At 42.5% G+C, this 24,152-nt stretch overlaps 2 protein-coding genes across 2 annotated transcripts in view; both read right to left on the reverse strand.

Moving 5' to 3' along the window:
• Positions 1-3,702: 3,702 nt before the first annotated feature.
• Positions 3,703-17,056, reverse strand: gad2 (glutamate decarboxylase 2). The gene is made up of 16 exons (XM_056299164.1): positions 16,981-17,056; positions 16,555-16,617; positions 16,252-16,392; positions 15,526-15,759; positions 14,653-14,743; positions 13,533-13,645; positions 12,912-13,027; positions 11,970-12,049; positions 11,808-11,862; positions 11,029-11,145; positions 10,203-10,267; positions 10,009-10,087; positions 9,688-9,837; positions 8,325-8,432; positions 7,100-7,189; positions 3,703-3,876 (listed from the first exon to the last, which is right to left on the reverse strand). The coding sequence occupies exons 1-16, from the start codon at positions 17,054-17,056 to the stop codon at positions 3,703-3,705; spliced, it is 1,752 nt and encodes a 583-aa protein (XP_056155139.1).
• A 3,804-nt stretch (positions 17,057-20,860) lies between these two features.
• myo3a (myosin IIIA) overlaps positions 20,861-24,152 on the reverse strand; it is an 80,036-nt gene continuing 76,744 nt past the window's right edge. Inside the window, exons 36-38 of the mRNA XM_056299507.1 lie at positions 21,713-21,830; positions 21,570-21,664; positions 20,861-20,975 (exon numbers count right to left, since the gene is read on the reverse strand). Of these exons, the coding sequence (XP_056155482.1) occupies positions 20,861-20,975; positions 21,570-21,664; positions 21,713-21,830 (328 nt within the window). The remainder of the gene's footprint in view (positions 20,976-21,569; positions 21,665-21,712; positions 21,831-24,152) is intronic.

Here is a 24,152-nt window from a genome sequence, read left to right on the forward strand (position 1 = left end):
TACATCATATGACGTACACCTGGCAATGATATTTCAGTGCCATTTTTCATTGTTTTCTACACTGTTCAAGGGCAGTCTGAGTAGATTATGTAACTACGGAGTGTATTTCACTCTTTTTATGTGCATCGACTGTGTTTTTGAGTGGGATTCATCTCTTACAAGGCAAAAGTGACTGAAGCGCTGTTATATAACCCACAGCAAAATCATAGTACAATGGCGACGGTGCAACATTGCAGTTGTATCGAAGAGCAAACAGGAGAGGAAAAAAAGGCCAAGCATTCCTGTTTTGGCAATAATATTTATTTGTATTTCCCCAAGAATAACATGTAGTTCAGGACAACTTAATGTTTGAGAGAAGCTTGTACAGAAACTGCCGGAGCATTGTGTCCAGAATTGCACCCCGTTTAGAGAAATCGAGCCACTTACTTCTTCTCCGTTTTCATAAACAACATTTCTTTAAAAAAAACAGAAACAAAAAAACAACAACATCGTGACTAAACATATTGGTCACGCTGCTTTTGACGAGCTCATTGAACATTTGGCTAATTAATTTCTCTTTGCATACATCACGTAGTTTCAAAGGCCTCTGTTCGGTGAGAGGAAACCAAAAGAGGGTGATGTTTTTGGGACCATGACACAAGCCAACATGTCTTCTCGGACACGCCAGCAGAACAACAGCGGGAAACCAGGACACTTCAGAGGAAAGCGTTAGAGAGTACATTGTTAGATAAGGCATTGCTACTACAGGGTCAAGCTACAGAGAGAGAGAGAGAGAGAGAAAGGTTATACATACGCAGAGAAGAGAAGAGCTTGTAAAAAGACATGCTTGGGGACTACACAGATAGATAGAGGATTATACGTTTGGAGCAGCGACAGACTTGGAAGCGATAGAGAAAGACAGAAGATTAAAGATAGCGTCACGTAAAGCGCAGAGAGGATTAAGATGCTAGGCAAGGTTAGCATGCTCGCAGTGTGCAGAACTTCACAGGAAGCCGGAGATACACAGAACACATGTAAAGGCCCTAGCGACGGTGCATTAACCTACAAGCTAAGCTATTCCTCGGACACTAAAGCTAGTTACAGGAGCTACATATACAGTGTATATAGATAGGGGGGGGGGGTCGTATATCACACAAGCTGGAAAGGCAAGGCATGGCATGCACGTGCAAAGGAAGCAGATCTGGCAGCGGCAGCAGCAAGAGGAGCGAAATGTCTGGTTCTCAGCAACCACCACAGGGGCGAAATCCCGTCGCTGTTGTACGGCCAGCGTTGCTTGTGTCACAGTATATGTGTGCCAGATTTTAATTAGGGGATGAAATGAAACAGGGCTAACATCAGATACCGCATCCGCAGATGTAGTTTCAAGAGGATTTTCAGAATTGTAAGCTTCTCTCTCTTCTCGGTTAGGATGTAAGACAGTCAAACTAGGAGATTTATATTATCTACAAACTACAAAAGCGACAGAACAACAAAAGCGAGAATCTCTTAACTCAAACCCGATGCTTTCGTTTCCAGCAGACCCATGAGTCGTCCAACATTCAGAACAATGACATTTTTCATGTAGCTTTTTTTTCTTTTCTTTTTTTTTAAACATCAACTTGGACATTGCACATTTATAGGTCATGTATACTCTAAAGTGCACAACCCCCCCTTGGAGGGAAACTAGACAATACTGGCAATTGATACTAAGGCAACACAGTTACAGACACACTAAGGTACACGTTGGCACATACTGTCAAGTATCACTTGTGCACAAAAAACACAGGGCTTCAGAGTCAAAATGGCTTTGCATATTCATTTTGAAACTCAAAACACCAGAGTGTTGAAAGTTTTTTCAAGGTGAAATCTGTCAAGTTTCTTTAACCATGAGTTTAAAGCCAGTCCCTGAAACACTTTTTCTTTGAAATAGCTATCATATTCACAAATCAAGTCAAGTACATATCTGACATACATACACACAATAAAAAGCCTTTTAGACTAACAGGATGAAAATACAGGTAATCTATGTTGGATAGAGAAAATATGAATAAATTTACCTCACAAATAGTCTCTGGTTATATATGTCTTATATACATGTATGTATACACAAGGATATGTACTTGGGACATCTTATAATTTTATTTACAATCTATGATTAAAAGTGATTGTACACTGACGAACCATGTTAAGCAAATTGTGCTTGTCTAACGTGTGTTCTGATGAAAATGTTAATCGAACCTTCTTCAACGAACCCGTTGTGCGTTAAGAAACAGAGCTGTCTCTGGAAACTTGATTATATTAACTATCATTAACTACACTTGACTTGATCACTTGCACTCATAATTTGCAGGGCATATACATTGGGCCCCATGTCCAAATATTGCTTGTGAATGAATATAGTAGAAAGCTCATTTCCAATGTTAAGGTGTGTGCCTCCTTCCCACAATAACTTAGTGCAAGTGATGTCAGCTATACAGTAGCCGCAAATCCGGTGAATTTCCTGCACTCAGACAAAACGCCAATATTGTCCCTCAAGTTTCCTAAGATCCTACATCTTGCATTAAGGGATCATCTTAAAACAATGACGCCATTGAAAAAAATGGCTTCAGACCTCTCTCTTGGTGCTGTGTTTCAGGTGAGAGCGTTTTTCATCAAGTGAATTGTTATTCACCAGATGTCCAACTACAGTACGGCATGATTATGACACGTTCATGGTGTAATTGAAAAGGGGAGACACATAGCATTGTCTATGCGGCCAAACGGCCTCCATTTCGATATGTGCTTTAGCGGCTGACATCAAATAAAAAGGGTTTCACGAAGCCTATCTCACCTTTAAATCCACTAAAAAAAGTGAAACGGCAATATTCACATTAGAAGGAATGAAAACAGCACTAACGAAGTAGCATCATCAAGGAAGGTCTTTCTGTAAAATGGCGTTGGGTGTTTTGAGTGGATGGACTTCCCTACGTGGAGAGTTTAGAGATGGACTTAATTCAGATACCATGAACTGACCTAGTCCTTGTTTAATTCTACTGTGAATGTTATCCATCCCTCAGTAGGCACTTTTCCCCCTCTCCCTTTTCCTTGCCTTCATTTTTAGGAACTTGTTTTCCGATACAGATCATGGCATCTTCACGTGGGTATACTTGTTTCTTGTAGTGCTTGCTGGTACAGCAATATTTTGTGATCCTGTCTCCCTAAGAGAAGTTTGACCAAAATCCACTGGTTGAAGTATGTGCAGATGAAAAGGCAGTTGACTGAGCTGAGGTAAGCAGAGGTGCTTTTTGAACCACAAATAATATTCAAATGTAGATTACAATAGAGCACAACCACATTTGGTACTATAACATAGCTGGCAAATGAGAATGATTAAAAAATAAACTCTTTCCCCATCAATCTATTGCACAAGCATTTCATATCACAAAATTACATGGAAAGTCACATCACTTACACTACTCTACACTAGGAAAGGCAGACAGAAGCACTTTTACAGAGCTTGTGGTCCACAGCAAAAGCTACAATACATTATATATATATATATATATATATATATATATATATATATATATATATATATATGGGATCTATAGATCTTTTTCTCAAATATAATTTTTAATATGTGACTTTGGAGGAAAGAAAAAAAAATAGATTACCAGTACATTCACGACAAACATTTCATCCGTCTAGGGGGGTAAAGTACAAGAGGTTTTCGTGAGATGAGTCTTATAAATCTTGGCTGAGCCGTTCAATCTCCTCGATGAGAAAGTCGATGTCCTCGAAGGTAGCAGCGGGATTTGAGATGACCATCCGGAAAAAGTTGACCTTGTCTCCCTGTGGTTGGTAGCTGACCATGGTCGTACCATACTCCATCATCCTGGCCTTTATCACAGGGGCCACCTGACCAACAGCCAACACAATATGCCACACATTATCACTGTTTTGGCTATGGTAAAGTAAAAAAGAATGCATATGGGTTTGATGTCGTCACTTGAGCAGAATAGTAACCTCTTGCCATTGCCTACTTAAGTGAGTGAGAGAGACAGAATGTGAGTGAGTGTGTGTGTGTGAGAGAAAGACAGAGCGAGAGGGAGGGAGGGCGAGAGAGACAGAGAGAGAGAAAATGACTTAGTGAGAAGATGTAAGTTTATAAGTAGTGCAAATCTGCTGATTTGTTGGTATGAATTAATGGTTGGCTGCCTGACCAGGCTATGTAATTTCAGCTTTAAAGAGGAAATAGACATGCCCCCCCCCCTATTTCCTGCTCCACCTCCTCTGCTGATCTGGGGACGGCTGCAGATTACGACATACTTCCACTGATACATGTGGAGTCGCCAGCTGCTTCTTTTCACCTGACAGTGAGGAGTGTCGCCAGGGGGATGTAGCACGTGGGAGGCTCACGCTATTCCCCCCAATTCCTACCTCCCCCCTAAACAGGCGCCCCCGACCGACCAGAGGAGGCGCTAGCGCAGTGACCAGGACATACCCACATCCAGCTTCCCACCTGCAGACACAGCCAGTTGTGTCTGTAGGGATGCCTGACCAAGCTGGAGGTACCACAGGGATTTGAACCAGCAGTCCCCATGTTGGTAGGCAACGGAATAAATCACTATGCTACCCAGACACCCTGGAAGTAGACATGTTTGTATGTATGTGTAATATGTATTTATATTTATCATGTCTGAGTTTGCATTGCGTTGTATCTTGCAGGTGACAATGTCCGTGATAAGACAATTTTGGGTTTAATAAAGTACCACTACCATCACTATGACTACTACTACAACTACAACTACTATTACTACTACTACTACCGATGCATTTGAAGTTACAGAATCCCACCGCAACCAAAATCAGCGAGACATCAGCTGTAGTCTTCACTGCTCAACTCTACTTCTGAAAACGGGCATGTGCGATTTATTGTTTTGCAGTGTTTCACTTAGTTTGTCATATTTTGTTTGTTTTTAGTCACTATTAGAAAAACTAGTTTTCTTCTTGTCAGATAATGGCAATCCTGGTGCATGCAGTCTATTGCTATTTAACTCTACGAGCCTCAGTAGACATCTTACCCCAGTCAGGCTGACTACTAAATCGAACCCCAGCTGGGTACATCGCATTTTGACCCAGGCAGCCAAGTTGGGAGGTTATCTTCAGGACTACTGTGGCAAGAACCATTTATTTTGTGCTGAGCCCAGTGCTGACGGCAGTGTGGATTCCGTACTTTGATGAGTGGTGAGATTCAATTACAAGTTTGCAACAAAGAGGAAAAAGTAACACTCCTTATTAGGGCTATCACTACACTACCAGACTGACAGGGGGGACTTAATAGGAGACAGGAAAAGAGCAAGACAATGAATCCTCCCTCCAGATATGGAGTCTCTGCGGTGTATCTGACATTATCTGATGATTATTAGCCACCGTTTCACTGCAAAACTAAGCAAAACGTTTATTTCAGCCAGAGAAAAAAGTCTGTAATGAGGTCATGTTATTGAGATACTTTTGATACAGGTATAACACAAAGGATATTATACTGCGTTCATAAATCAAACATATGCCTGCTGGTTTTACTTTTCATGAATATTGAAGGGGATCTGGAGGAAGACAGGCTGAAAGCCGCATATTAGGTGGATTTTGGTGATCCACGTTGCACTTGCGCTTTTGCACATGGTGCAGTCATACAAGGTGACAGTTACTCAAGCTAAACTCCAGCTTATGGGCTTAAATTAGCAGTGACTAAAATAACCTTAGGGTCTGGCATAATCTAGCGAGAACCCAAATACATCGAGGGGTATTAAGTTGGGGAAAAAAAGTTGACAATTTAGGCAACTTGTGCTCACAGATGAAAAGGGGATGTTTAAAGTGTTTAGAAAGTGAAGTTTACAGCTTCCCTTTCTATAAAAAGTTAACACGCTGCAAAAGATTTACAGTGGCCAAAATTAGAACTGTACTGTACTGCATCTGTGCTGGGCAGCCCCCAGGTGTGAATGTTTGACTGTGAATATTTAAAGCAGAGCGCTGTTTAAAACAGAGTGTGCATGCTTAGTTAACTTTCCATGAAAAAAACTAAAATACAAAACTAAACAAAAGCAGAACAAAATTGTGAAACTTGGCGTATGCATGAGCTCACAGAGGCTCAGTGCTTAGGCTCTTTCTGTTAGTTATGCCACCACTCTCATCACGTCATCACAGCAGTCATTCCTCTTAAATTTGTTGCACGTGTCCTGTTGCAATTGGCAAGTCTGCAATCTTGGTCACATAATAGCAGCTGCAGATTTCAAATGATTCCTCTAACAATGTTCTATTTACATCTCCAATTTTCCTTTTAAAAAAGCCAGCATGGCAATGCAAGTGGAAATAAAGCAGTTTTTCTCCAAATTAGACCTACGATTTATTTATTTAGTTCTTTAGTTAGTTTGTTTTTTGGGGAGTGGGGGTGAGTGGGTTGCTAAACAGACAGCATTACATCATCTAGTCAATGTCAATGTCTGTGAAAAACCAAACCCCCAAAGAAACAAGCTTGCTAAACATTCAGTCCAGTGAAGCGTGTCCACGGTACCCTTCAACCAAAGTTGGGAAAATAAAAAGGACATCTCGCCGTAGGACATGCCGTGACAAAGAAACCAAATGACTGATGGTTGTTGGTTCAAGATGGGGAAAGAAGACACGGGAGAGAGAGCGAACGAGAAGGAGAGGGAAGGCACTATAAATGGCTGGCATGCACACCATCTGTTTGTCCTAATTGTCAATTAGTAGGCCCCTGCTGCTGTGGGCGACTCTGAATGACTGCCACAGCAGCAGCCATTGGATGACTGAATAGTCCAAATCCCTCCTTCATACACACGCTCCCCCTAAGCTCGACCTGTGATAGCCCCTCTCTGATTTTAAAAACCCTTGCTGTCATCATAACTTCCTTTTCAGACTTTCTCTCTCTCTCAGAAAAGTGCGTTTGGCAAGGGGTTTCCATGAATACCAGTGGATGTCCACTTTGATCCTGATGACGAAGATGAAGACATGCAATTGGAAAAGCCAGATGGGAATCAAAGGTGTGTAGGGCAGATGAAAGGAGCAGTATAAGGCGTGTTAGCGAATGATACTGGAGTCAGGGTGCTTATCTCTGCTCACCCACCTTGTGCAGACGTTTCTTTTTCTCCTCTTTGTCCTCCAAATAGCGGATCCCAGGAGGAAGGTACCAAAAGCACACATTGGTGTGCTGAGGCTGCGGGAGCACATGTAATAAACAGCAGAAGAAGAAATTATTCATCTGCTCAAATGCACCAACAGCTGCACAGACATGCACACACACACACACACACACACACACACACACACACACACACACACACACACACACACACACACACACACACACACACACACACACACACACACACACACACACACACACACACACACACACACACACACACGTTTGTACCAGGGCAATTTGTACCCAGACATCCATTAGACGTACAATTGATACATCAAAATAAGAATAAAATGTTGAAAGTAATACCCCTTCATCAAGCCAGTGGACTCTGGCTAAGTGAATTCTCTGTGAAAAATGGTAATTCATATATGCTGACAAGAAAATACTTTGGCCCATTTCGGGGGCCAGAATATCAAGACAGGTAAGCTGACTCATTAACAGACAGACTCTTTTCCTGAAAGCCCAGTAACAGCTCTGCTTTTTGGCATCAGATGCCATGTGAGAGACACTCCTGTCCATTTGCTGGTGGAAAAGCATTCATTACCAATGGCTGACTAGCCATGCACACCAGCCTCATTTATACAGCTGGGCTGGTTCAGGTCAACTATGCTCGACATCAAATTGATGTAATGGCTTTCTGGGAAGCAGAGCCCGCTGAACACCTGGGATAATGCCCAGAGGACCAGACCTATGCCTGTCACCCTTTGGGATATGATACTATCAGACATTGATGCTGAGGGGAAAAAATAAACCTTGAAAATTTATTGAAGACCTTTTACTTCAAATTACTCCAGGTTTCCAAGCACTCCTTATTATTAAGCAGTTTTTGGCTTGATAGCTCCGTTACGCTCTTGTGTTTTTGTTGTTGCACTTTTTACTTGGTAGGGGTTATTTCACACATCAGACTATTCATATGCATATTAGCAATTATAGGCCATTATGCTATTCATTAAACATAATAACAGCGTATTATACTGACAGCCAGTAGAAAAAAAGGGCATTCATCCAACACAAAGCGATTGTGCACCGCATGTCAATCAAGTCACCCATAAGTGACGCTTAATATTCTGTGGTAAAAGAGGCTCGGTGCTAATTATTCCAATGTACTATTTTTCAACCTAGTGAAAATCAAATGTGAACATACTTTTCCATTAAATACCATCTCGTATCCTTCTCTGTCCTTGATCTTGTTGTACAGGTACTCTGATAGTTCCAGACATTTGTCAATCTGGGCCTCAAACCCAATGGTGCCCTGTCAATAAAGAGGTTAAAATCGGTGATCACGGGCATCCATGTTGAACATAAAAAAACAAAACAATTGTAAAACCAAACATATTTCTCCATTACTGTAATGCATGACTGTACAAAGAACAGAAGTCTTTTTCTGGAGTTAAAGTCCATCCATCCATTATCCAAGCCGCTTATCTGAATTCTGAAGTTAAACTGGATATTGATATTATAAAATTAGTATCAAACTCTGCACTTTATGCAATATAATGTGCATATCATATTATAAAATTAAAGTTGACAAGATACATATTAAACAGACATAATTTTAAATAACACCTCAAATAAACCATCCTAAATAATTTGAAATTACCTGTTGTGGTTAAATTTTAAAACATACACAGGTGCGCCCATAAGCACACACACTAAAAGTCACATGCACATACACTCAAATTAGTGAACGCCAAATAAATCCCTATCAAATATAAAAGTCCAGGGTGTCAGGGTAGTGTAGCGGTCTATTCCATTGCCTACCAACACGGGGATCACTGGTTCAAATCCCTGTGTTACCTCTGGTTTGGTCGGGTGAACCTACAGACACAATTGGCTGTGTCTACAGGTGGGAGGCCGGATGTGGGTATGTGTTCTGGCCGCTGCACTAGCACCTCCTCTGGTCGGTCAGGGCGTCTGTTCAAGGGGGAGAGGGAACTGGGGGAATAGCGCGATAGCCTCCCATGTGCTACGTGCCCCTGGCGAAACTCTTCACTGTCAGGTGAAAAGAAGCGGCTGGTGAATCTACATGTACCGGAGGAGGCATGTGATAGACTGCAGCCCTCCCCAGATTCGCAGAGGGGGTGGAGCAGCGACTGGGATGGCTCGGAAGAATGGGTTAATTGGCTGGGGATATGTGTATATATATAAGTGTATATATATATAAGTCCATCAAAGCCAATGTTTTTGAGGTCCCTCTCCCTACTGTGTTGCTGCATTCAGTAACCCACTAACTACCTGTCAATCTGCTGAAGAAGGAGCAAGCTATGTACTAACAAGGATCGGTTTGCCCCACCTCTCTACAAGATGCCTTGACTGTCTGCTATCAAAAAACAGCTTCATCTCAGCTTCACCAAAACAGATAAAAGGGCATATTTGTTTACTTTTAGTAATATAAACCTCTATGCCAGTGAAATAAAACTGAACTGAATAGTTTCTAATCCATTGATTAAGTTTGTAAACAATGTTCAGTGGAACAGGGTTCAGACTGCAGCCAGTATGGCACCTACCTTGGCTCTCCACATAAGCCACAGCTTGAAGATGTCCACGTGGCGTCCACACTGCAGGGCCTTGTCTCCCGTGTCATAGGACAGGTCATATTGTTTGTCCTGCTGGAACAGGTAGCAGGCATGCATCTGGTTGCAGCTCTGCATCAGACCCTATGGACAGATCGGGACAAAAAATATATATACATATATATATGATGGGGTAGAAACTGTACACAGGATGATAATATAATCATTTTGCACATCACAGGCAACAATATATTGGAATGGAATTATATACTCTTATGTAAGCATATAATGTTTTGGATGCGAAATAGGACTTACCTCCTCTCTGACAAGAAGGGCAGAGCACTGCAGGGGGACTGACATCATCTTGTGCGGGTTCCATGTTACTGAGTTGGCCCTGGGAAAAAAACAACAAAAACAACTATCAAGCACCTTTACTTATAATGCTTCTTGGGAGCCCTGGTTAATGACAAACAGCATTTAATTCTGAAGCTAAGTATTACGATCCTTGCCTCTCAACTCCATCCAGCTTCCACCTGTGTTTCCTGGACATAAGAAGACTTCCTCCCCATGCACCCTAAGAGGAGGGACAAATGATAACAAGACATGTTATAAATAGAGTCAAGGCTGTAGACTGTAGATCAGTGTGAGATGTGTCAAGGCAAACAGAGTATCAACAGCTTGTTTGGACCTGTTTACAGGCTTTGTTGCAACTGTTCAGCTTCTTGTAACTGTGACTGTTTCATGATGCTCATTACAGGGTATTAAAAAAGGCCATTTCGCATGTAATGACAGAAAATGCATCAAGAGCTGTCCCCATAAAACAGCATACACCGATAAATACATCAAGTGTGGAAATAAAGCAGTTTTTTTTCATCCTGTCCTGTTGAAAAAAATGACAGGCATGTCTGTTTATGTTTCTTAATAGAGGTGTCCCCCTGTCAGGCCTGAATCACCTTCATTAATAGATAGAGTCCTCTCACTGAGAGAGGCCATGATGGTGAAGTCAGGGGAGGGGATGATTTACAGCCTCCGCTCCAGTTTCTCTAATCTCCACTGTTAGATAGGAAATGGCTGGCTCCTATCTAGGTCAACTGAAAGCAGTCGAGGGGGAGACAGATACATTACATTTGTCAAAGTGGCTGGTAAGTTCTGTGTTCCTGCGGTCCAAGCTACTGAATCAACCACCTAAAAAAATTTGCTCTTGAGCATACATATATGAGGTGATAACCACATTCTAAAATGGATAAATCCAAGGTAGGTACAGTCTATATACAAAGGCTGTACAGATCGAAGTAGACTGAGTCCAAAAACAAAATGTCCAGTTGTTCTACTCACATCCACATGCATCCAGACATTGTATTTCTTGCAGATGTCAGAGATGGCAATGAGAGGATCAAAGGCGCCGTACACAGTTGTGCCAGCAGTCGCACTCACAAAGAAGGGTACAAAACCCTGCACAAATAATGTAAAGGTCAAATATTAAGAATAGGGACTTTACATATGACGCAAAAGCTGACAAAGTTTAAAAAAAAAAACATAAGGCTACAATGGTGGGAATAGGAATATGAGGCCTAGTAAAGGCACTGGGTAATTACATTAATGTGTGTGTGTTTGTATTTGTTTGTCTATGTGCTGACTATTAGTGGTGGGAGTGGGATGTGAACCAAGGTATAGGGGAAGGGACAAAAGTTAGAGCTGGGACTGACACTGAATTTGGACAAAAGGTTGGAAATAGAGTTGTGCTACACTAATATGCCAACATACTACCAACCCAATATACCAAAACTACACCTGATAAACAACACAGCAGCAGATATTTATATAAAAATACAGAATATACTAACAAACCATTCTAATAATAAGAGAACAACAGCGGCAGAGCAAATGTCACATCATAGAAAGTATATCTGTTGAAACAGCTCTTAAGGCGTGAACACTCATCTTCATCTCCGGTAACATGACAGAGTCTGGATGTTTCAGCATCTATTGATGCAAATATAGTGATGTTTGTATATTACCATATCTCATTTCCACAGTCATTGTCGTGGTTTTGGTTGAGTGATGTAACATCTGTTGCTTTGCTGTGAAAGTGTTACAAACGTCTACAAAATTACCTTCTGTTTAGCCTCCAATATCCTCCTCTCAAGGTCAGATGGAATCAATTTGCCGCTGCAAAGGAACAGACACAAGCTTTTGTTGCTCGAAGGCTTTTGTTAAACCATATATTGATATCTAATTTTTCATCTTTTAGACATCAGATTAGAGGTCACCTGTACCTTTCATCTGCTTTGATGCAGATAACGCTCTCTGTCCCGATGCCAAGGGCTGCAGCACCTTTTTTGATTGAGAAATGGCTCTGAAAGTTAATAAAGGGAGAGAAAATGTGTGTGTGTGTGTGAGTTAGCGAGAGAGAGAGAGAGAGAGAGAGAGAGAGAGAGAGAGAGAGAGAGAGAGAGAGAGAGAGAGAGAGAGAGAGAGAGAGAGAGAGAGATTATATTCACATCCGTCTGTAAAACAACAACCTGGTTTATGTTAAGCCCAGTTTGATGGTTGTTGTTTTGCTGGAAATTTGAAACTAGGGCCACATGGAGATTTTGCAGTGAAATGTAGGAGGCACGTTAATAGTGGACATGCTTTATCATCCTCCAAAGTCCTCACAAGCTGCAGGAAGGGACATAGAGCGTCACCTATTGTCCCACTGTAATTACAGCAGCTTTTATATCAGCGGCATCATCGCTGGTCATACAGAGGCAAGTTTCTGACTGAGAAATACATCAGGGAGGGTTGTAGCTGTTGAAAATGCCAGGAATTCCCAGACGCCTGATATTTATAAGCAATGTTGCCTGTTTGTTTTTAATACAGAATTTGAATCTTGTAAATTATATCTTTATTATTTAACTAATTTGTTTTGTATCTCATGATATTGCTGAGGAACCAACTGGATAGCATTGCAATATCTTTGAGGTTTAATAGGCCTATGATGTGCTCAGTTATGTTGTATGTGAATGTTCTCATTAATCCAGGTCATGGTTATCCAAAGGAGTGGAATCAAGTGCAATTGGACTTGGTATATATCCGTGAAGACGTTTCAGTTCAATTACAAACAGATATTAAACCCCATCAGTGATAGGCCATAAGTGAAAGAAAGAGAAGATAAGTAGTTGAAATAAAGTAAGCAGGAAACCAGATGGAAATTAATGCATGTTACATGTTCTTACATGTTCTGATGTGAAGGCCACCAGCCTGGGAACAGAGGACATTCCCTTTTCCTTCACTTCGGGGAACATTTTGAAGCGGGCCAACAGCATAGCGTACATATTAGAAATGGCACCACCTACAGGACAGATGAGATAATACAACTGAGTAATTTACCGTCTTGCACTGCCATAGGAATGTCATTTTCACATAAAAGAACACCATCAGATTTGAAGGGTGTGATGCTTGACTTTTTACTGATAAAGAGAAGATTTTTTTTAAATGCAACATCTCAAAATTAAAAGTAAAAGAAGTTCTTATCACAGTATATAAAACCATATTAATGCAAATGTCTAACTGTCCACGATGTCAGAGTCTCGTTAGTACAATTATAATGCAAAAGGATCTCATCAGTGGTTGCTCCCTGAATGCTACACTCTCCAATGACCAGTATTCATCACATGTTAATCAGGAGTGCATGAGAGAAATGAAAGGTTGACAGGCTAAAAATAAAATTGGTGTATTGACGGTGAACCTTGTTTGATAGACCTCATAAAAATGCAAACCGACACATCACAGCCGGCAGGCCATTCCATTTTTCTGTGAGACAGAGGGGTGGTGAGTGATTGGCGTCACCTACGTACCAGGAGAGAAGATCCCATCCCCTCGCCCATCCTGCCAGCCAATGATCTCCCTCATCTTCTTCAGGGTGACGTATTCGAGCAGCACAAAGACAGGAGCCACCTCATAGGTGAACCTGTGTCATAAAAAGGGTGAAATCACTGGGGTATAAAAATACTAGACTCCCACAAAAAAAAAGGAGAACATAATACACCACGGCTCAAAATGGCCCACTGTCTTAAACAGTTTAGTTTTTTTTAACTTTTTTTGATGGTTTCTCAACACAATCAGAATTGATATAGGATTTATTTTTAAACTGATGAGCCAAACGTAGATGCTGAGATATCTTCAGCCAAGAAACTGACCAAAACAGTAACGTGCAGTGAGGTCCATAGCTGAGTAGGCAGTGAACTATATTTATTTGTGCCAGAGAGAGGCACAAGCAGACTCCCCCTCAGCAGCCTGCATTCACGAATGCTAGCTTTGGGAGCAAGCCATCCTGAATAGGGCATGCCTTTTATTGATAAAACAAGAAGTTTTACATGATTTTTTAAAATTAATTTTACAACAATCTTATCAAATTAAAGTAAAAAAAAAAAAATAATTTTTTTTGGGAACGATCAGGATATATATATATATTTTTTTTATTAGCCTGGGTGAGGCACTGCCTACCCTGTCTCCCCTGCTGCTCCCCCTCCACTGCTAAAACAGGAGATAGCAACAATAATTAAGCCATAACTGTTATTTTCTATGCTAGCATACATAAAGGTCAACCCATTTTATGTGAGCATTTTGGGAGGTTTCCCTTTACATAGCCCCCATCACAAGACGTGAAGCTCTGTTTGAAATTGCCAAGATTTGACTCATACAGTTTATCAGCCACACACTGCATCCTAGAATTAGCCCCCCAGATTAGTCTGCATTTAATCTCAGACCTAATTTTCTCCCTTTGAATCGCCATGGGGGGGGGGGGGGGGTTAGGGGTGGAGGGGGTGGAGGAGGGCCGCCTTTTATTTCAATACCCCCCCCCCTTTACTGACGGGGGGTGGGAGCCACTATCAGCCGGCGCAGACACAGGGCGGAATGAATATGGAAAAACCGGAAATAGAGGTGACGGTCATTAATTATCACGGACACGCTTACATGTTGGTGTTGGCGGTGGATGTGAGCCAGTCCGCTGCCAGGCCGACCATGTCTAATCCCGTAGAGAGCTGATTGAAGTACCTGGGGTGGGCTGAACACAAAATAGAGAAATACATACAATTAAATAAAAAATTTTTTTTAAAAAAAGCAAGGCAGAAATGGCATAACGATGATTTAACCCTGTTTCAGTGGCCGTAAATTTGCGGCAACGTTTCGCGCCTTTCCTCCCCACGTCGCGCTCAAGTTCGTGTTGGACGGAAGCCTTGTTTAAGCGTGGCTTTGTTATCGCCTAACCGCGCTGGTGAACCATCGGAGGGGGCACATACTCGACGGGGCTCCCGACGGGAAATGCGCCAGTGCCGCATTTTCACGGTGCCCAAACGCGTTAAGACGTTTGCACGGGGCGGACAGACTCTATGGGGCGTTTGTTGAAACGGAAAGTCGCCGGACCGAAACGGACGGCCTGTATCTGCTATGCCCACCCTTCATATAGGCGAACCAAAGGCCTGGTTTACTGCTATACAGGCCGGCGCTTGAAGACAATTTCCGGCTGTTGTTTCGTTGGCCTAACTCGACCGATGGCACGCGGATTAAATTATGTACAATTCAACCTTAAACAAGGCACGTGTCTCCATCAAACGGTCAACTGCGACGGGTGAACGTTTCAAACGACTTTAAACGAGAACGACGAAGCGTCAGGTGGCGCGGCCATTTCAGCGACGTTTAGGCCCAATGCGCATTGAGGGGAGGGGGTGGGGGGGGAAATGGTAGAGTGCTGATTACAGACTTCGTAAATGGTAAGAGAGGAAACAAGTCCGCCTTCGTTGAAGTAAAGTAATTCGGCGTTTGTTCGCACGCGTTTAGCCCGCTTACCCGTTTTGATGGCGTATTTGAGAGTGGCGCGACAGCTTATCAAGATGTCGTCCAGCGTCGCCGGTTCGTCCTGAAGCCCCCAGTTGTTCCTCTGGAGTAACTCGTTTGGATAGTGGAAGTCGATGACTTTGGTTTCCCTGTCAAACGACTCCACGATGTACGCCAGCAGAATATCCACGACCTCCTGGAGGAAGGTCATTGTTTTTGTGTCGCCATCCAAGGCAGGTAGGAGGTCTGCAGAATGAATAAATAAACACATAAATAAAAACAGAAATAGATTTAATCGCGTTTCTATTAGCCTTTCGTAAGACCTAATTTTTTTTTAAAAAGAGAAGCATTTGTTAGTTGGAAGATTTTTTTTTACAAATGGGAATTTTTAAAGCTACTTACACGCGCCATTAAACGTCACATATAGGCTTCCAAAATAGCGCATCTCTCACCATGCAACGCAATTACACCGGGCCTATAGACTTAGATAAATCAAATCGATACGTAGCGTAGCGCTTGACTCGAGCATTTTACTTTAATAGGCCTAATGATTGAATGGCAGCCAAGCTCAGTACCAACAACGGGTTTTGCTGAAGGTGACCCCTTTTGTCATATTCCACCAAAATTTGGCCAGTCCGGAGAGAAATAATAAAAAAAAAAGGTCCAGTTCCTGACTATAGAAGGCACAGAAGGCAACCTACACGGATCAAATATTGGTTTATAATCCTTTTTATATACCTGTTGAGTAGAGATTGGCGAAAACGACGGCCGCTTTGGAACAATTGCACGGTTTGTTACAGCAGCAGGTCTCGGACGTGGTTTCTGGTTCTTTGGCAGGGGGCTCGGCCGCTTTTTCCACCTCTCCAACATTGAGCAGAGCTTTGGACACCGCAAAAAAAAGAAAGAAATACATGTCTGTTATGATATATTAATTGAACTTGGTTGACAACAAACAATGCCAGTCCACGAGGCATGCTGACATAGACAGCTAATAGATGCGTACCCGCACCCATCCCCCCACCCCCCCTCGAACCAACATACCACATAATTTCGATCCAATGCCTCCGGATAATTTTTGGGCCGCCGCCTGGCACCATGCCCTGGCTGGAGGGAGTGAAATAGACAGAGGATGAATAATGAGCTTCTTCACGTTATGAACCTTAAAAAAAATAAAAATAAAAAATAACGCCCATAAATTCGAACCCGAGAATAGCACCCCATACACCCGAAACACAACACGCATCGAGTAAAGTAAATTGCCTGCAGCTACTGATTATTTATTGCAAGGTGATAAAATAAAACAGGTGTGTCGACCCGGCTCATTTTCGCAATAATGGAAAATACACTAATATCTGAAGCCAGACACCGCTCTTGAAACAGCACACCGAAAAGACAAATTAAAGCGAGTGGTCGAACGGAGGAGGAGGAGGGGGGGTATTGGAAGGGGGCAAATGAAACGCTACTCACGCGTGTTGGGGCTTTGATTCCCTGCGTTGTCCCTTGCATTATCTCCGCCAAGAGACCAAAACCCGTGTGCTGCCATGGTAGCCAGTAGTTAGGAGCTGTAGAAGAGACCGGGACGAACGGCGCCCATCCAGACACGGCGGGACGTGTGCGTGTGTAACGAAAGGAGCCGAATGGGCGCTGTTCAGAGACGTGGTGCTGAATCCAGCCGGAGCTCTCGGGTAGCTGCGAACACAGCCGCGGTGGCGCGCACTCGGCAGGACGCTCTATGGGGAGAACAGTGAACGCATGACAAAACTCGCCTCGCAAGGTGTAATCCCGCCGTTCTGCGGGCGTTCACAGGCGCACGACACCGCCGACGCAACGCCATGCAGGCAGCGCGTCTTCCCACAGACTCCGGCTTGTGACACTTACCCCCAGCAGCGCACTCCGCGCGCCTCAGCGTAGAGCGGCGCCGCTCTCCTCTGACCTCACGGGGAATATGTCACGCACGCCGATGCACCGAGTTGCAGCAAAGTTGCGCCGAGAGGTCTCTCAGTTGGCCGCTTTTCATATCTTTCTTTTCTTTCTTTCTTTTAGACGACGGCAAAACGCGGGGCGCCTCCGAGGTGAAAGTTGCCCGAGCTGCGTGTGTAAGGATGAGCCGCATGAGCCATGCCTAGTTGTATCGCGTGCGCTATAACCTAATTTCACGTCACCACCGAAACTCCAGGGTGATTCACCGTCGGCTCATGACGAATAGTGCGCGTCGTGAAGTCGTGACTCCAAATCCTCCACAGTTGTTCTGTTGTGTCCTCCGCGACCCAACTCGCTGAAACTTGCCGGTGCTGCCAACCGGCCTACATTCACCTTGCCCAGCTGTTTAATTTCTCTGCCACTATGCAAGTCGTCCGCCTCCCGTAGCCCATAGAGGACACGCTGGGCGACGCGGTGGAGACACCATTGAAGTGAGCGCGTCCGTGTCGGGAGCGCTCAGTGCAGCTCTCTGCCCTCCATCACCACCCATTGTCAGTTGTGTCAACAGAATGAGAGCAATACATGGATCCGAGCATGCACGGGCACCTAAAGCTGAACCGAGCTGCGCCTGAAGATAAGCTGGGACTTGTGCATGGGCCAAAATCAGCTGTGGTCCTAATTTAAGCAAAAGCGAGCTGCTCACAATAAACTAAAGCGTCTTTCTAGTCTGTTCTGAAAACGTCGTCTCTTAGAGTGTTAAATAAGCTAAAATAACGTAAATCCCACCAAAATAACGTTATTAGCATGCTTTCTTCTAATTTCTATGTATATGGGCCTCGCAAGACAACACAAGCGGTGAAACTACAAAATGTGTCATGTTTTGCAGCAGTCTGCAGGATTTATTCGGTTGCATGGTGTCGTCTTTGTGCAGCGCATCTGTCGACGTCTACCAACAGCACCCTGTGGGGTTTTTCCCTTTAAATGCCGCTAAAAGGCTGTAGTTTGACTATTATGACATGCCATGTCAAAATGGGAACCATTACATCAGTTACATCAGAATTCAACCCATTGTGCAAACAGGAAATCCAAAACTGAAACACATTTGGAGAAATTTACTGTTCACAACAGTAGGGGTTAATGAGGAGGGTAAATTGGGCAAACATAATGTGTTTGTTAGTTTTGCTTTAAACTTTACAATGTCATTTCTAGAAGTTCGGTTTTACTTTAATAGATTACACTGAAAACGTGGTTGCCTCAGAAAATCCCAGATAGAAACCTTCACATGGATTGTTACGATTTTCACACTTAAACCTTTATAGGAATAAAAGAATAGAATCAGTATAGAATGACCTTTCCAGGGTACCTGTCAATGTATTATCAGACTATTGATTATAATTGGCTCATGTCTACTTTCTATTCCCCCATGACATCGGTTAGTTGATCCACTGTCTCCTCAGAAACACTGAAGTGAACTTGACCCCTCTAATCTTGCAGATGCCATTTCAATGTGAATATTCCAGAGATTTATGTTAAGACAATTCAAACCATGACAAATTATTTTGTAACATTTGTGTAAAATGCTTGCTTGAGAAATGTTTCCAGGTATTGAAACTGGATGTAAATGAGCACTGATATGGAGTCAGTTTTGTCTTATCCATCTATGGCAATGCTTGCAAAAAGCATCTGATCACATATCATATATACCATGTTGCTATGTGAGATGTTTTCATTACACATGCAAGTGACTAAGCTAGTTAACAATGCAACTAAACTAAATAGCAATGCAACTAGGCAATGCAACTAAGCGATATAATGATACAACTAAGCTATAAAACAATGCAGTTAGATATAAAACAATGCAACTAAGCTATATAACAATGCAACTAAGCCATGTAACGATGCAACTAAGCTATATGATACATCTAAGCTATAAAACAGTGCAGCTAAGCTATAAAATAATGTAGCTAAGCTATAAAACAATGCAACTAAGCCATATGCATCTAAGCCATATAACAATGCAACTAAGCTTTGTAACAATGTAGCTAAGCTATATAATAATGCAACTAAGTTATATAACAATGCAACTAAGCTATGTAACAATGTAGCTAAGCTATATAATACAACTAAGTTATAACAATGCAACTAAGCTATAAAACAATGCAACTAAGCTATGTAACAATGTAGCTAAGCTATATAATAATGCAAGTAAGTTCTATAACAATGCAACTAAGCTATATAGCAATACAACTAAGCTATATAACAATGCAACGAAGCTACAAAACAATGACAACCCTGGTGCGATGGTAAAAGTGGTACACCAAAGCAAGTACAAAATGCCTTGATGGACCATTCTTTCAATGTGTCTCTGGAACTGCATCAGCAAATAGTATAAAACAGCACGGTGTGATGTAAATAACTGGGCGATTGGCATGAAAAAGCTAGACTGAGTGACATTTTTAGAAAACACAGCACTTAGTTTCTTCAAAATCTCTCCATGCTACCTGATGGTGGGAGTGAGATCAGGGACAGTTCCCAAACTAAAACTATACACCAAGAGACATTTGACAAATTGTATGTATTTAATGGACAAAATAATCCTGATGATCCTGCAAATAAAAGAAGATGTAATTGTATTTCTTACAGCTTGATTACAGCAGGACAGATGTGCTGAGGACAACCTTATATAAGTGACTCTTCTTCAAAAAAAAAACAACCCGTAAAGTAATTGAAAAACAGTCTTCAAGCATGTGGTGACAACACGGTGCAAGATAATCTATTTTCCCTCGTATATTTACATATGGTATCTACAGACATTATAAAAATGAAACTGAATATTTAAATAATCTTAAACAATAATACAACCCCGCCAAAAAAACAAAAACAAAGCAAGCAAATCAATTTCATTAATGACGTCATTCCAAGCAGTGGAACGACATCACAATCAAAATAGTCAATGTCCAAAACTAAGCTAACTACAAGACATTATTATAACGAAAGCCTCATTCACACCCTTGCATTGTGACTCAGTCTACTCTACCTAACCCACATTAAGTCCAGTTCAACACATGATGAACAGCACAGAGAAGTCCAGTGAATAGATGTAAAGTGGAAGAGCACAATAGATATGTACGATAAATGAAAAAGGATAGCATTCATTATTTAAACCTCATATTTCCATTATGCTATCCTTGCCCTGAATATCGCGCAATGAAAAATTAGGAAGGAGCGACTTTATGTTACCTCTTTTGACAATAGTTGGATTTTTTTTAAACACTCTACTGTCGCTTATGAAATCTGTGTACATAAATGGTATTGTTATCACGCATCGTAACATGAACTGACGCAGTATGGCGTCACATAGTCTTGTGTCATTTCGTCATATCACATGCCAGTGTTGTGTCAAGTATTCAACAGCTCAGCCCCGTGTTCAGTAATGTTTGATGAGCCTTCGTCTCTGGGAGGTCTTCCTCAGTAAGTGTCTGAAGTCATAAGGGTTCTCCTCGGGCCGTATGTCTGCAGAGGACAGCCTTGGTATAGAGTGCCTGTCAGGTCAAAAGAAAAAAAACAAAAAACCGAAGATAACGTGAAACCACAAGATGGGGAGGGGGGATTTCAACAAACGGAGGGAAAAACAGAGCAATGGAGGAGAAGAATGGGAGATGTGACAACAGATTTGAGAGAACAAGTGCCGATTTTGTTCAGTACCAGAGTCACATCTGTGACAAAGATGTTTTAATAATTGACCATGAAAACATATATATATGATTCAAAGTGGAGGTTTTTATACTAGTTTTTACATTGCATTGTTGGAGCTGGAGCCATGTCTAACACAAACTTGCATATTATTTCTCGGTATGTATTAGTTAGTGTTCCTTGTTAAAATGATTTCCCTACAAGGACATTTAACCTGCAATGATACACTGTCAATACGTTTAAAATTTCACATTCAACTGCCAATCTGATATGCACTCACAATTAATTAGGTGTGAGTTTTAATGCCTTGCTCAAGGACAATTGCGACAGGCCAAATAATATATGAATGATCAACTTTGTGGTAGTCACAGGGCTCAAAACTGTGACATATCAGTTACACAGAGGTTTCCTGAACTGTTTGTTCGCGGACCAATGAGGTATACCTCTCTTCTTTGGTTGGCTTGGGAGTTTGGGGTTCGGAGACGGCCCTTTGCCTGAACTGTCTTCTCTCGCTGGTCGGTCTCTGCTCTGCAGACTGCTTCCGGCCAGCCGAGTATCTCCTCCCTATAGCTTGTTTTATCTCGACAGACCGCCTCTTCTCAGTCACGCTGGAGCTCTGTCTCTCGCTGGAGATGGATGGGGCAGACTTGCTGGTTGACAAGCTCTGATAGTACTGGTCATCTACATCCAGCAGCTTTCCTGGACTACAGCATAAACATACAGGATGAATGGGTGTCAAGGGCATAGACAGTAGGTCAATCCCACTGAAAAACCTTGATTTCACCGGCGGTATAGTGGCATCGGCAATGCTGACTTTCATTGACTTTTGCACAATGGCGCTTATAATGTGCTCGAAGCAAGGTGGAGATTTCATGGGTAAAATGAAATAATCAAAAGAATTGTCCTGCTGGGACCTCATTTTGGGAGCTCTATTAAGCTTGTCAAATTTTACTGTTTGTTAACTAAATGAACCATGACATATGCAGTGGCATCATTGAAAAATGGGGAATACTCATCAGAAATATCATTGTCAAGGGCAGATGCATTTGTTGGAAGTCAGTTGTTTTGCAATTCAGAAGCCTAAGCAGTAACCGCAATTTTGGAGATGTTTGAAGTTGAATTTGAATTCTTGCTTTCTTATTTTAACTCTGGAATCAGTTTGAAGTCCAAGCGATCTGACCCAACAACCTTAGTTTGAGAGACAAGGGACACAGGCAATCATCCCGTTGATTCACTGGCTTCAATGCACCATTGACAGACTGAAATTGAAATTTCCTCTTCTGTTGTTTGTGTTTTTCCCCCCTCTTTAATACGGTTATCTTCCTTCCACTCTGACCTTTTTGGCTGCGGTATGTAATTGGACAAGTATTCTATAGCAAAGGAGAAGTTTTGGTTCCTCAAGTAAGTTTCCATCCATCCATCTATTATCCAAACCGCTTATCCTGCTCTCAGGGTCGTGGGGGTGCTGGAGCCTATCCCAGCAGTCATTGGGTGGCAGGCGGGGAGACACCCTGGACAGGTCGCCAGACTATCACACAGGGCCAACATACACACACACCCACACCCACACCCACACACATTCACACCTTGGGACAATTTAGTACGGCCAATTCACCTGACCTACATGTCTTTGGACTGTGGCCGGAAATCCAAGCAGACATGGGAAGAACATGCAAACTCCACACAAAGGATGACCCGGTATGACCCCCAAGGTTGGACTACCCCTGGGCTCGAACCCAGGACCTTTTTGCTGTGAGGCGACTGCGCTAACCACTGCGCCACCATGCCGCCCCCAGTAAGTTTCCACTATGTATAAAATGAAATGTGCCATTCAAACATGGATCCTATTTGGATGAACGTCAGAAACTTAACTTCTGAAGGGATACTGGGCATTTCCCCATGACAGTCACCAGTGAGCACAATGCTGACTGGGTATGCTAAATGTGTCTTTTTTTCCCTCAGTACTAGTGTGTTATTAGACATGACAGAGGAGGGTAACAACGGTAGAGAAGAAAGGAGGGCTGACAAACCACCCAGGCCATGAGCCACGTTAGAAAATCAGGATGTTGTGGTGCAGTTTGAGTCCCCATGGTGCATTTTCAGGCTGGTTGAGTCACTAGTGAGATGTTTTCTCTCAGCAGTCCTGAGCCATCCCGATATATATTTGCTGACATAAAATATGTCCCTCGATTGTCTCTCAACCCCCCCCCCACCCATTTTCTTTTAAGATGGGAGTCGACAGCATGCACCACAGAAGTGGCAGAGAGTTGGCCAGTTTCCACGATAGACCATTCTGTAGCTTAAAGCGTATTATCGGTGGTTAGACAATAAACCCCTGCCTCCAGAAGAGACTGTGACTTGAATGCAGCGCCGCTGTAGACTGCTCGCCGATCCTGACAGGGCTCCCATTTATTACCACCATGCTGTCTGACGCTATTTGTCAGCGACTCAGAGGCTCTTTCTATCCGTCTTCACTTCGATTTCACTTTCACTCTCCTTACCACCCATGTGCTGCTATGCCCACCCCCCTCCTTCATGCACACACACACACACACACACACACACACCATAGCTGTCAGTTGTAGCTGGACATGCCATCTTTCCCTGCAGAACTTCTAATTTTTAATGATGCATGGTAACTGATCCTAACCGTCGCTGGCTTTATTTATCTGCTCACAAATTGTTACCCTTGACATTTACACTCTGTGCACTGCATTTGTGTGTGTGAGTGGCTCTATAAGTGTGTGTGTGTGTGTGTGTGTGTATCTTTAGACTGATGTGATAAAGTACCTTGGTCCCTCCTTGTGCGCCCAGCCTTATCTGTCTATCTGTAAGCCCCTGCAGCTCCTATCACCACCTCTCCCAAGGAGGTATGCTCTCCTTGCGACATCAGTGCTTGCTGTACATTTCAGCTTCCCAGAACTTCATAAATCACATAATTTTACTAAATTATTAAATCTACGAATTATAAAATTATGTGATTTATAACCCTTCGCAATACCTGCATGCCTATGTTAACGATCCCA

The sequence above is a fragment of the Lampris incognitus genome, chromosome 19, assembly GCF_029633865.1.
Source record: "Lampris incognitus isolate fLamInc1 chromosome 19, fLamInc1.hap2, whole genome shotgun sequence".
NCBI lineage: Eukaryota > Metazoa > Chordata > Actinopteri > Lampriformes > Lampridae > Lampris > Lampris incognitus.